This window comes from Eutrigla gurnardus (assembly GCF_963514095.1).
Source record: "Eutrigla gurnardus genome assembly, chromosome: 2".
NCBI lineage: Eukaryota > Metazoa > Chordata > Actinopteri > Perciformes > Triglidae > Eutrigla > Eutrigla gurnardus.
In genome coordinates this window covers 27,296,656-27,310,873 of record NC_139916.1, presented here as the reverse complement: position 1 = coordinate 27,310,873, position 14,218 = coordinate 27,296,656, and the positions used below count along the sequence as shown (strand labels likewise).

The 14,218-nt window shown below is 43.1% G+C and overlaps 2 protein-coding genes across 2 annotated transcripts in view; both read right to left on the bottom strand.

Annotated features, from left to right (window-relative positions):
- LOC311023738 (hemicentin-1-like) overlaps positions 1 to 14,218 on the bottom strand; it is a 64,890-nt gene that overhangs the window by 24,767 nt on the left and 25,905 nt on the right. Inside the window, exon 5 of the mRNA XM_084025726.1 lies at positions 7,420 to 7,698. Coding sequence (XP_083881852.1) covers positions 7,420 to 7,698 — 279 coding nt within the window. The remainder of the gene's footprint in view (positions 1 to 7,419; positions 7,699 to 14,218) is intronic.
- LOC311023887 (immunoglobulin superfamily member 11-like) lies at positions 9,615 to 14,144 on the bottom strand. Its single transcript, XM_084025998.1, has 3 exons — positions 13,985 to 14,144; positions 10,273 to 10,617; positions 9,615 to 10,041 (listed from the first exon to the last, which is right to left on the bottom strand). The coding sequence occupies exons 1-3, from the start codon at positions 14,052 to 14,054 to the stop codon at positions 10,022 to 10,024; spliced, it is 435 nt and encodes a 144-aa protein (XP_083882124.1). The 5' UTR covers positions 14,055 to 14,144; the 3' UTR covers positions 9,615 to 10,021.

The window sequence follows — 14,218 nt, the reverse complement described above, 5'->3', positions numbered from 1 at the left end:
ATTTTAACTCCACATGCAACTATTGCTTGGGGAAAGGACATTGGAAATTGAACTGTCCTGTGCTGAAAAGTAAAAGAAATGATGGGAAGGGTTTATCTGGGGGTACTAGTAGACCTCATGCCCTGGCAGTTCCGGTTGGTGGAGGACAGGGGGTACTAGGCCTAGATGCAGAGAATATGTGTCCTGAAAAACCGGCCATGGTGGCGTCTGTTGTGCCAAGCCTTCCTGGCATCTCGGAAGGTTCTAGCTTGCTATGGGCAGATATGGTTCCGCCTGATTACAGTGAGTTCATCAGGGAAGGTTTTGTCTCATTGGTGGGTAGGTCACAGAAAGTACCTGTAAAGATTTTGCGGGACACCGGGGGTTCAGCATCATTCATCCTAGACTCAGTGTTGGATTTTTCTGAGGAGTCAAGTCTGGGGAGGAGTGTTTTGATCCAAGACATGGGGATGCATACTTGGCCGGCTCCCTTACACAGAATCGAACTTGACCATGAGCTGGTAAAAGGAGAAGTGGCAATAGCACTGAAATCAAAGATGCCTGTAGAAGGAGTGTCTGTCGTTCTAGGAAACAATTTAGCTAAAGGGTGGGTTTGGGGAGGTGTTCCGCCTCCTGTGGTGACTTCTGGGCCGACTATCTCCACTGTGCCAGACAGTAGTGAGAAGGAGTTTCCAGAGGTTTTTACTGCTTGCGTAGTAACTCGTTCGATGAGTGGGACAGGGCCGGAAAGGGGGATTAAAGAGTCTGGAAGATTTAAAAATGCTGTGTCTCAACTTCCTGATCTGCCTCTTGCCCTGTCCAAGAGTGAGCTGATTATAGCCCAGCAGGAGGATCCTGAGCTGAAGGGACTGTTCAGTGAGGTGAAGCCAACAGACGAGATGGAGAGTTTAGCCTGTGGGTACTTTCTACTGGATGACATGCTGGTCCGTAAGTGGCTTCCTCATGATGACTGTTCGGTAGGTGATCCCGTACTTCAGGTAGTTGTGCCTGCCAAGTTTAGAGAAGTAATTTTGGAGACAGCCCACGGTAAGGTGGCTGGACACATGGGGGTTAGGAAGACTTGTAACAGATTGCTGCGTTACTTCTTCTGGCCCAGGTTAAAGAAAGAGGTTACCAGGTTCATTAAGACTTGTCATACCTGCCAGATCACAGGCAAGCCTAACCAGACTATCAAACCTGCACCTCTTTACCCCATTCCAGCAGTAAGTGAGCCATTCCAGCATCTCATCATCGACTGTGTGGGGCCGCTCCCTCCATTCAAGTCGGGGTGCATCTATCTGTTGACGGTAATGTGTCAGACCACACGTTACCCCGCTGTGTACCCTCTCCGCTCCATCACCACACGATCGATTGTTAAGGCTTTATCACAGTTCATATCCTACTTTGGAATTCCTCGGGTCATACAGAGTGACCAAGGATCCAACTTTACGTCACGAATGTTTGCAGAGGTTTTGAGCCAGCTGAAGGTCAAGCACAACAAAGCTAGTGCTTACCATGCTCAGAGTCAGGGAGCACTGGAAAGGTTCCACCAAACCCTGAAGTCGCTTATGCGTTCATACTGTACTGAGCTTAAAGGAGTCATCACCCGGAAATCGCAATTTCTCTTGTTAAAACATGCATATCTGTGTTTGACCTCAGTTGAAACTTGCCTGAAAGGCTGGAGTTTGAAAGTGGCGCCGTTTTTTCGCTTCTGCTCTTTTTCCGAACAGGAATAGCACACAAGGGTGTGCATTCCTAAAGCACGAGATTTTGATTCTGCGCCTTCGGTGACGTCACCGTGGCGGCTACTTGCATAAGCCCACCCCTCTTTCACCACCCAACCCCGCCCCGTCCGCTACCTGAAATCGCCGAAGCGCCGCCATTATGTTTTGGAGTCTGCATGCAGGCAAGCCCCCCCGGCTCTGTCCTTCCTGCGGCGAATCAACGCGCGCCTCATTACATATTATACAATGCACATCCGGACCAGTCAAAACCTCGCGCGTAATCTCGCGTGATAAAATCGCGGTACGAAAAAGGGTCAGAACAAGCTCAATGTTTGATTAAAATTTTTTTTTTTTTTCTAATAAGTTTTACGAATTGATCCAAAGCGATCCAAGGGGGGCTGGATACGTATAAAACCAGGTGATGACTCCTTTAAGGGGGATTGGGAGGAAGGGCTGCCTTGGCTTATGTTGTCAGCCAGGGAGGTGGTGCAGGAGAGCACAGGGTTTAGCCCCAGTGAGTTGGTGTTCGCACACAAAGTGAGGGGTCCCCTTTCAGTTTTGCAGGATGGCCTAAAAGTTGCAGAGCCGCCTGTCAACCTGATTGATTATGTGAACGGTTTTCATCGTAGACTACATCTGGCGGTTAAGATGGCGGGTGATCATCTGACAGCCGTCCAGAGTAAGATGAAGCGGTACTATGACCGCAGAACAGAGCCTCGAGTGTTCTGTCCTGGAGACCAGGTGTTGGCATTGCTGCCTATCCTTGGTTCGCCATTCCAGGCCAAGTTCACTGGACCGTACACCGTGGTCCGACAGGTCTCTGAACAGAACTATCTGGTTGATACTCCAGACCGTAAAAAGTCAACACAACTGTGTCATGTGAACTTGCTGAAAGCTTACTATGCCCGTATATCTGTGCCAGGAGCGGATGTGGTTCAGGAGGTTAAGCCTGCTATGTTGACTACCATAGCTCACATGCTCCCGGCATCTGTTTCAGTAGGGGAAACGGGGGATGAGGAAGAGGCGGATGTGAGAGGGCCTGGGGATGGCGTGCTGCGTCCTCGGCTCAAAAACTCAGAAACGCTTGCAGATTTAAGGGGTCTATTCTGCCACTTGTCAGAAGAACAAGGCAGGGATCTGTCGGGACTGTTGGCTGCTTTCCCTTCCCTGTTTTCTGATACTCCTTCCTGTACCCACTTAGTGCAGCATGACATCGATGTTGGGGATGCAAAGCCAATTCGGCAAAGGTTCTACAGAGTTCCTCTGGAGAAGCGCCGCCGCATGGACGCTGAGGTTCAGTATCTGCTAGATAATGAGCTGGCTGTGCCTTCAAATTCCAGTTGGGCCTCTCCATGCCTACTGGTGGGAAAATCAGACATGACAGACAGGTTTTGCACAGACTACCGAAGGGTAAACGAAGTGACTAAACCTGATTCTTTTCCCTTACCGAGGATGGAGGATTGCGTGGATGCGGTAGGATCTGCCAGGTTTGTGAGTAAATTTGACCTATTAAAAGGATACTGGCAGGTCCCGCTGACGCCACGTGCCCAAGAGATCGCTGCTTTCATTACGTCATCGGGGCTGTATTCCTACAGGGTCATGAGTTTTGGGCTCCGAAATGCGCCTGCCACTTTTCAGCGTCTGATGAACCAAGTAGTGGCAGGGCTGGAGGGCGTAGCTGTTTATTTAGATGATGTCGTAGTATACAGTGACACTTGGGAACAGCACAGGGATCGAGTCCATGCATTGTTTGTTTGTCTCCAAGACGCTAACCTCACAGTTAACGTGGCTAAATGTGAATTTGCCAGGGCCACTGTTGCATACCTGGGGAAGGTTGTGGGACAAGGACAGGTCAAGCCAGTAAGGGCCAAAGTCCGTGCTATCGACAAGTTTCCACCGCCTGTCTCCAAGACTGAGCTTAGACGATTTTTGGGTATGGTTGGCTACTATAGAAGTTTTTGCCCTAATTTTTCTTCAGTGGTCGCCCCATTGACCGGCCTACTACAGCAGAAGGTCAAGTTTGAATGGTCTCTGGCCTGTCGGCAGGCTTTTGGCCAAGTGAAGATGCTGTTGAGTACAGCTCCTGTCCTGGCAGCGCCTCACCTAGATCAGCCATTCCAGTTGCAGGTGGACGCCAGTCAGGTTGGGGCTGGGGGTGTCCTGATGCAGAGTGATGATCAGGGAGTGGTTAGACCGGTCAGCTTCTTTTCTAAGAAGTTCAACCGTCATCAACTGAACTACTCTACAATAGAGAAGGAGGCGCTGGCGTTGGTGTGGGCTCTGCAGCATTTTGATGTGTACGTGGGAGGTGGGGTCCATCCGGTGGTTGTGTATTCAGACCATAACCCTCTAACCTTCCTCCACTCTCTGCAGAGTCCAAGCCAGCGGTTAATGAGGTGGACACTCTTTTTACAGCCCTATAACTTGAGCATCAGACACATTCGTGGCGTGGACAACGTAATAGCCGATGCGCTGTCACGGGCGCCAGAAGGGTTCAAGTAAACCAGTTCCCCTGACCGATCCCATTCAACATTTTGCCTTTCCTCCCTTTGACATAAATATTGTTTAATTTCTTTGTTGCCGCAGCCTTGTTTACAGAGGCCGTATGTTGGGCCTCTGTTTTAAGGGGGAGGGTGTTACGTCCCCCTTCCCTGGCGGTCAGGGAAGGTGTCCTTCCCCTGTGTGGTGGGGGGAGGCGCTGCTTCACTACTTGGGCCATTTGGCTCTTCCCTTTCTGCAGCAGGTGCAACTGATTGACCTGATTGGCCTGGTTGGCCTATAAAAGGAGGAAGACATCCAGCCTGTCGCTCTCTCGCTGCCTGGGTGACTGAAGCTGCTGCCAAACCTCATCGTCTTCATTTTGGTTTTGTTGTACATTCTCATTACACCAGTCCATTACACATTACACATAGTTAAGCTGCCATCTACACTGATACTTAATTTCCTTGTTAGTGCCTTTTATTGTTAAATAAATATACCAAAAACTTGTCACTGCGTGTCTCCCAATTTGTTATGCCATGCTTGAGCCATGTGGTCATAACAATAGGCTACGTTAGTGCCGCGATTAGGATATGACTGGACAAAGCCGACACGTATGTTATCGCCTTCTTCCACTAGTCACTTGAAATGATCCCGTACCTCGGACTTTCCTGATGACTTGCTCAACGTTAATTGTCCTGTTTTTAATTGATCCTTTATGTCTCCAAGTTCCATGTTGCACTTTAGCGTAACTCCTTTATTCTTTGATTTAGCTGCACAGAGCGGAACCGTTATGAATGATGCGTGCGCACTATGTGTAGCGTCTTTTTTTTTTTTACGTAGACCTACTCTGCTAAACATATAACCAATAATATTTAATGTTTATGCCTAGCGTTCTCCTCAGATAAGGGGAGAAGGGCAGAGAAGCTAAACTCTAATGAGTTTGGTGACGTCGTCTGAGCCTTACGTCATAATTTTTAATTAGTCACGGTAATGCCGTATACCGGGGTAAAATAGGGAGGAGGTTTGACGGTATCAAAATGTAGATACCACCCAACTCTAGTTGGAACACTGTTTATTTTGCTTTTGAGGTGTTGGTAGTACCATTTGTTGGTGTGTGCGATCTCGGAGCCTAGGCTGCCTAGAGACGCGTTTTTTTGACGGCCTGCTTATGGGGCGGGCAGCTAGCGGATAGTGAGGTAAAAACAGATGAATGTGATCATTTATGTTTCGGCCCAGAATTGCTGATACAACCTTTAACTGGGAGCTCAGGAACAAACATGTCTGTTCATTCACACGTTTCACACCAAGTCAACAACAAAGTCACATTAGAAACCTGTCAGAGGGAGAAGTGATGTCACAGCTGTGTTTGAATGAAGACAGACTTACAGGCCGACCTCATAAAGTAGCATCATCTCTTTGTTCATGTTTTACTGTATGAATTCATCATCACTCTAAATATACAGATTTAAGTAACATAAACATGAAATATTGATCTAATCAGTGAATGAATACTTTATACTTCTACTTCACTGCATGTCAGAGGATATATTGTACTTCTACTTCACTACATTTATCAGACAGATAGAGTTACTGGTTACATTGATCTGACTCACAAACATGTCATCAACTTATAAATATAATACTTTTAGAATACTTTTATACTTTAACTGATACTTTTATTCAAGTGTCACTTTGAGTGCAGGACTTTTACTTGTAACAGAGTATTTCTACACTGTGGTATTAGTACTCCTACTTCAGTAAAGACGATGATGTGGGTCTACAGTCTACAGTTATTGGGCTCAATGGAAGCAGAGCGACACTCTTGAAGGTCTGAATACACTTTAACTGGTGAATAAAAGGACATTTATATTCAGTCTTTAGTTCAGATTTACAGATTAGTTTAGACATGAAGACATCTGATACATATTTAGTTTCACATAAAGAATGAGATACAGTTTAACATCTGTACACTAAACATCTGCAAATAATAGTTATAAAGAATTATTCTGTTTTACACAAAAGATCAGAGAAATCTGTATTTTATTTCTGATACGTTTAAGAGCATAATGTTGTTGTGATTTTATGAATCTGAATTCTTCCTTCATCAAAGATCCATCTAGAAAGATCTCTGATCAACTTCTTCTGGTTTAAAAGTCACAATTACAGTAATTATTAAAATGATCTAGAAACTGTCAGCTCGCTCTGAGATCTTCTTTTGAACACAAACATCAAACTGAATTATGTTTCAAGTAAATTTGGACCGTTGTCTTCTCTCAGGTATGTCAATGTAACTTCAGCACCCGTATATGTATTAGTAGTGTCGTAAGTCTGTTTGTTATTAAATTAATACAAGTACATTTGGGCGTTGTCGTGGAAACAACAGTCATCTATGCTGATGCAGCTCCCCAGTGATTTAAGCTCATATTTGTCTCATTTTGACACAATAACTTGTGAGAACATTCGTTAGTGTCCTCAGGGTGAAAACTGCTGATGGCTGTTAGAGCCGGTAATATAAGCTGTTATTTGTTGTCATAGCAACTGTAAACATCCAGATAGTGGATGAAACCATAACAGAGAGCTGTATTGTAAATATCAATCTGATTCACTGTAAATATGAAGTTTTTACTTCACAAAACTAGTTTAATTAATTGATGCATAAATCTTGACTTAATAATGTAGAACTATGTGTGAACTTACAAACAGCTGGAGCTGCATATCATGTTCAACACATTTAGTATTATTCTGTCTTTTAATGTTATAAAACACGGAGATTTACAATTAAAATAAGTAAATAAATAAAACTAGATACTTTCATGTTACTGTAGAAGTCCTTACAGAAATATTCTACCCCGTTTGAAACATTAGATTTCCGTTTTTTCGACGGATTTAAGAATCTTATTATAGAATTTACTAAAGTATCTATAAAATGTATTTATAGATTAAAAATGTATAGACAGACGGCGGCTCGTTGTCGATTTAAAGTGCTGACCAATATTTGACCAATGATGTTCAGTATCTATTAAATAATGTAACGCCCAGAACAAAATAAACCAATCAGCATCTTTCTACGACCTAAAGTGACGTTACCTACCAGACTTCTAACTTAATCAACCAATCACAGGAGTGCATCTTTAGTACATTGTCAGTGTTCATTATTTCTAAGAGTGCACATTATTAACTACTAACACATGAACTCTAAATGATCTGAACACACAAATATGAGGAGTGAACTCACCACCGATGTAAACATAGATCTCAGCATGTATCTGGTGGTTGATGGTCTCCTGTGTGGCTACACAGCGATAGCGGCCGGTCTTGGTCACAGTAGTCTGGAGGATGATGTCATAGCGGCCTCCTCTTTGTGACACCTGAGGTTGTTCAGCAGGAAGGAGGTTTCCAGAGCTGTCCTTCCACTCTACTTTAGGTTGTGGAGAAGCACCTCTAACAACACACTGTAACAGGGACCAGTCCTTTGTTTGATCAACAGATGTGACAGATGGCTCTGGAGCTGCACCTGTGAACATCATAGAAACAATAGAAGGTAAAAGGACTTTTACAGCAGTTCAGCAGCCGATCACACACTCCATCATTATCAGAGTCTCATGTTTTAAACACATGTAGCTTCTCCCAACTATACACACTACTTCTGAGGCTGCAGTCACACCAAACCAGGTGTTGTGGAGATGAGTGATCAGCTGTGTGGTGGTGAGGTCCACTGACACCAGCCGACTGCAGGAGGATTAACGTCTCTGCTCCCTCACGGCTGGTTGTTCAGCTCTGGATCCACAGTTACGTGATTGACACCACAGCGTGACGTTGGCTCGTCTTTCTCTAAAGCTGGTTCTGGTTCTGCTTTTCAACATGGACTACTTTGTTATTTTCAGCATTAACCGCGGTCGCCAACACCTCAAAATAGAAATCTATATTTCATTTTCTGAAAAAGTTTAAGAGCATGATGTTGTGAATTTATGAATCTGACTTCATCCTTTAATCTCAAATCCATCCAGAAGATTTCTCATCAGCTTCTTCTGATTTAAAACTCTACAGTGTAACAATTATAAACTGATGATTAAAGCTGCCGGCAGCGTTGATCAGACCGTAGGCGGTTCTGACACGACGCCGGTTGATGACTGCATGTTTGCAACCATCGGACGCTGTTTCTACCAGTTACATGTTATTTCCTGTGTGGAGAGCCTGACGCTGGAACTGACAGTAAAATCCATCACCACTTCCTGTATCAAGTATTTAGAGTATGATGATTAATTTAGCTGTGAAACAACATGTAGGTCATGATTTATGAATCTGAATTCATCCTTTATCCGTCTAGAAGATCTCTCATGTTGGTGTTAATATAAAATGTGTGTAAACTCTTATCAGTCCAACGTTTTTATGCTCTGACGTCAATCACCACATCCATGTGACAGGTAGAGACTGACGTCATCACAAGCAGGCCTCACCTGGGATCTTTTCCTCGGTTCTGTCTTTTAATGTCATAAAGCACGGAGGTTGCACGCGACCCGAGATTTACATGTAAAATAAGTAAATATATAAAACTATTTGTTTTCATGTTACTGTAGAAGTCCGTACAGACATATTATAACTCGTTTGAACCATTAAATGTTCATTTCTTCAATGGATTTAAGAATCTAATTCTAGGATTTACGACACTAAAACAGTAGCGTCTTACTTTACGGCAGTAAACAGTTAGCATCTTACCTGCTATCTTGTATAGCCGCAGTTAAAAGCTATTTATAGATCGATAAACAGACATTTATAGACAGAAGGTGGCTCGTTGTAAAGAAGAAAGGTCGAAGGATTAAATTAGCATCTTTACGTTCAAGCGGAAGTAGAAATAACGTGAATAAAAGTCGAATTTGATAGTGGCTTAGTTTAAGCGCAGCTTGTAAAACTTCCAAACGAACGTATTTGCCGTCAATTTAAAGTTTAGACAAAATATTTTGACCAATGATGTTCAGTATCTATGAAATCGTTTGACGCCCCGGAACAAAATAAACCAATCGGCATCTTTCTACGACCGAAGGTGACGTCCCTACCAGTGTTTTAACTTAATCAACCAATCACAGGAGCGTGGTTTTAAGTTCCGCCCACGTTAGTCTTATTGACAGCTACGTCTGTCCAATGGGAAGTCAGCATCGTGAAAAAACGGCGCGTTTGTAGCCAATTAAATTACCTGTCTGTCCATATATGGAAGTTAATGCAGCTGGACTTTCTGTGGTGGTAGGACAGCCAAAAAAACAGATAAACTGTATTTAAACGTTAACGGAGGCGTGATTCAATCATAATAAATAGGTAAACCTTTATTTAAATATTAATAACATCTTGTTATAGTCACATTTAACACTAGGGGACATTTATTCAGAATGATAACGGGATTTATTATCATCATTTGGTAACTTTCAAACAGTTTTAGAGAGCTCTAGAGTCCTCTGCTGGTGATGCTCTGTACTGCACTTTCTAAAATATCTCAGAGACACTTCTATCAATTACACTCAAACTTGGTACAGACTTTACAGACAGGTTGAGGGTGAGATTCTGAGAATCCCAGCCTGATATCCTGTATTATAACTGATTTACTGTATTTATAAGATGAAGTGAAAGGAAAAGAACAAGAAAGCACCTATTTTTACCTGTTTCATATTTGAGCAGTTGGACTCTTTCAGAGCCTAAAGTGAGATCAACACACCTGATCAAACCCACTGAGTGTTTGCATCACAGTGATGTAATCTACATGCATCAGTTCCTCGTGGTCCTGGTATTATACTATTTAATAATGTGTCGCTATTAAGAGACAGAAATGCACAGATTCAAAATTAACCTCAAGAGGTTAAGACACCACCTGAAAGCAAAACAAAGCATTTGTTAGAGTTCTTGTGGAATATTATCAGACAGCTAAAACAGAAATGTGTCTCCCTGTTACTGAATCTGGATCTAGAAGTGATTCACATTCACAGATCTGGCTGGTTTGAGTCAGACGGGTTCAGGTCGGAGTGAAGCTAACTGGTCGAGTGTCCACACTGTGATTTCCTCTGGTCGTGAACATTTCTAGCTGTTTTATTAAAGTACTCACCAACAACAAGCTCAACAGTGAATATTTGACGTGGCTGAAGTCGTGGAAAATCACAGGTGTAGTTCCCGCTGTCGACCACCTTGGTGTTTGTGATGAGGATGGAGGCGTTGCCGTGTTTCAGCTCTGCTGGGAAATGTGAGACTCGTCCTTTGAACTGCTCACTCTGACCATCAAGGCCGTTGTTGGAATGACGGCCGCCTTCATACATGAACACCTCTTTGTAGGGCTGATCTCCCTGAGCGACTTTCTTCCAGTAAAAGAGACCTGATCCAATGTCCTGATTGGTGCTGAGGGAACAGGGTAAGATGACATCACTTCCTTCTTCCACTTTGAGGACAGCTGGTCCTGGAGGAGAAAAACCTGTATTCATCACTATGTTTACACGCAGAGTTGGACACGCATGTGGACAAAATATCAACTCATTTAACAAGAAACCTTTTTGTATATGTTGAAATGCACTGTCCTTCAGGTTATTTGCACATTTTAGTTTTCTACACACCGGTATATGACTATGTTTTTTAATATCTATATTTCTTTAATGTAATCTTTACTACGTGTCCTCGTGTCCCCAGAAATACACCCACCAAGTGTGAAGTGGATCAGAGGAACGGTTCTCACCACACTGACGCCTTGATATAGAGTGAGAACATGCTGCTACAGCGCCATCTAGTGGACTAATGGAAGCAAAACGGTTTGTTTCTGTCAGCGTTCATCAGGTCATTAATACTGTTCTTTATTCTTTACCATTATTCTTAATTATTTATTCTTCATAATAACAATCATTATTTTCGTTGTTCTTTATTAATATTATTGTCAGTTGTATCATTGTATTTATGATTATTATTAATATCTCATAGACAGGCGTCCTGTCCAGTGTGTACCCTGCCTTCGCCCAATGACAGCTGGGATCGGCTCCAGCCCCTCCGTGACCCTGAATACAGGATAAGCGGTAGACGATGGATGGATGGATTAATATCTCAAAATGTATCGACTTCATTCGATATTATATCTACAAATGTGGTTACAATATCAAGCGTTCAAGAGATATTCATTTTCTATTATGAAATGATATCATAACTTTAAGGGTCAGCTATGAGAAAAGAATATTTAACATGAAAAATCAGAAAACCAAACATTTTCCAAGTCGGTCCAGAGACGCTCTGGAATAAAGTAAGTGACGAACGCTGAAAATGTGTTGGAGCAGCAGACAAAACAGATTCAGACACAATTCAACATGAACATGACATGCTGCAGAGCAAACAGGTCAACAGACGACGCTGTAGCTGCAGCCCTCCATGCTGCACTGTCCCACCTGGAGCAGCAGGGAAGCTACGTACAAATGCTTTTTGTGGACTACAGCTCTCCATTTAACACCATCCTCCCCCACAAACTGGGGGACCTGGGTCTGCCACACTCCATCTGCATGTGGATTAAAAGCTTCTTGACAGGACGCAGCCAGAGAGTCAGAGTGGGGCACCATACATCTACGGCCCTCAACCTCAGCACCGGCGCCCCACAGGGCTGTGTGCTGAGCCCGCTGCTCTACACCCTCTACACCTACGACTGCACCCCCACCCACCACAGCAATGCCATCATGAAGTTTGCGGACGACACCACAGTGGTGGGACTCATCTCCAGAGGGGATGAGTCTGCCTACAGGAAGCTGTTAACAGGGTGGTGCAGGGAGAACAACCTGCTCCTCAACACCTCAAAAACTAAGGAGCTGATAATAGATTTCAGAAAGAAAAAAACGGACATCCCACCATTAATCTTCAGCGGGGACTGTGTGGGGAGGGTGGCCGACTTCCGCTTCCTGGGAGTCCATATTGAGGAGAACCTGACCTGGAGCGTGAACACCTCTGAGCTGCTGAAAAAGACACAGCAGAGACTGTACTTTCAGAGACTGCTAGTGTGCTTCTACCGGAGCTCCATAGAGAGCATTGTAATGTACTGTATATGTGTGTGGTACACCAGCTGCACAGCAGCTCAGAGGAAAGCACTCCAGAGGGTCATTAACACTGCCCAGAAGATCATCGGCTGCCCTCTCCTCACTCTGGAAGAACTGCACGGTTCCCACTGTCTCAGGAAAGCGTCAAACATTGTAAAAGACACTTCACACCCTGGTCACTCCCTGTTTGAACTGCTGCCGTCAGGGAGACACTACAGGTCACTCAGGACAAGAACCAACAGATTCAGGGACCCCAAAGCTATAACTATATTCAATAAATCAAAATACACGTAAACACAGGCTGCTAAATTAAGGAATTGTGCAGTTCAACAGATGAAATGTTTTATGAATGAATGGATAAATGTCTTTATTACTTATATAGTCTTTTATAATTTTTACTGGATGTGAATGACACACCAACTGTTTTTTTGCATTTCAATGTCGTTGTACATGTTACAATGACAAATAAAGATTCTATTCTATTCTATTTGAGGTTCAGAAGTTCCAGGCCAAAACGTAAAGATTGATGTTACAGCGCCACCATGTGGCCTCATTGCGTTTATTTTCCTTGTGATGACGTCTTCATCAGTGACTCAGCTGTTAATCAGACTCTGTTTGCTCTCAACACACAAAGAAAGCACATTATTGGTGTTCTTTATTCATCATTATCAGGATTATGTTTTTTTATTAATTTTTATCTTGGTTATTATAACAATTATTATTATTATTATTATTATTATTATTATTATTTTTGTTGTTGTTATTATTATTTAATTATTCTTTATGTTAATATTATGATCAATAAAAACTATTCTCATTAACATTCAGGCAGCAGGAAGGTAATTTGTTCAAGTACTGTACTCAAGTACATATTGAAAATACTTGTACTGTAATATATATGCATATATTAAATATATTGAATATATTATATTGAACGCAGCAGCAATATTAATCCACAAACATCACATATGACAGCACAGCATGTTACTTAGTGTGGTAATTCTCCAGTGTGGTATTAGTACTTTTACTTTACATTGAGATACTTGTTCTTACATGTAGTGTTGTGCAGTTCCCCGGTGTGGTACGAGTAGTAGCTACTTTTTCAGTGTTGTACTAGTACTATTTCTCCAGTGTGGTAGTAGTACATCTCCAGGGTTGTACTAGTACTATTTGTACAGTGTTGAACTAGTACTATTTCTCCAGTGTGGTACTAGTACTATTTATACAGTGTTGTACTAGTAGAACTTCTCCAGTGTTATACTACTTCTCCAGTGTTGTACTGGTAGAATTTATCCAGTGTTATACTAGTAGTACTTCTACAGTGTTGTACTAGTAGAATTTCTCCAGTGTTATGCTAGTAGTACTTCTACAGTGTTGTACTAGTAGTACTTCTCCAGTGTTGTACTAGTAGAATTTCTCCAGTGTCATACTAGTAGTACTTCTCCAGTGTTATACTAGTAGTACTTCTACAGTGTTGTACTAGTACTACCCCGCAGTAAAGCAGGTGAACAGCTTCAGAGGAAGCAGCTTTGCTGGGAAACAGCAGCTCGTTTCTCTGAATGATACCGACGTTCCTCTAAAAGATGCGCAGCTCGATTCTACGACTGGATGAAGGAGGCTAAATGAAGCACATCAGTGCTAACGATTAGCTCGAGGCTACATGATGCTGGATGTTATCGATCACCACTGAAGGATGACTCGGTTTCACACTCACATGTTGACACGTTCATCAGACATTCAAAGAGAAAACACTTGAAGTTTCACCGTTTCCATCAGCAGACGATCCTCCAGACCGAGACAGGAGACAGAGACACACGAGAGGAACGAGCTTCATAGTTGTTGAAGTCCACTCGACGTCACACACCGCAGCAACGTCACCGCAGTTTAACTGGGACGTCACTAATGAACGTTTAACGCCTTCTGGCTGCAGGACGTGAAGACTAAATCATGGAACGAATCAGGTGGAGACAGGAAGCTGCAGTTTCCATCTGCCTTCAA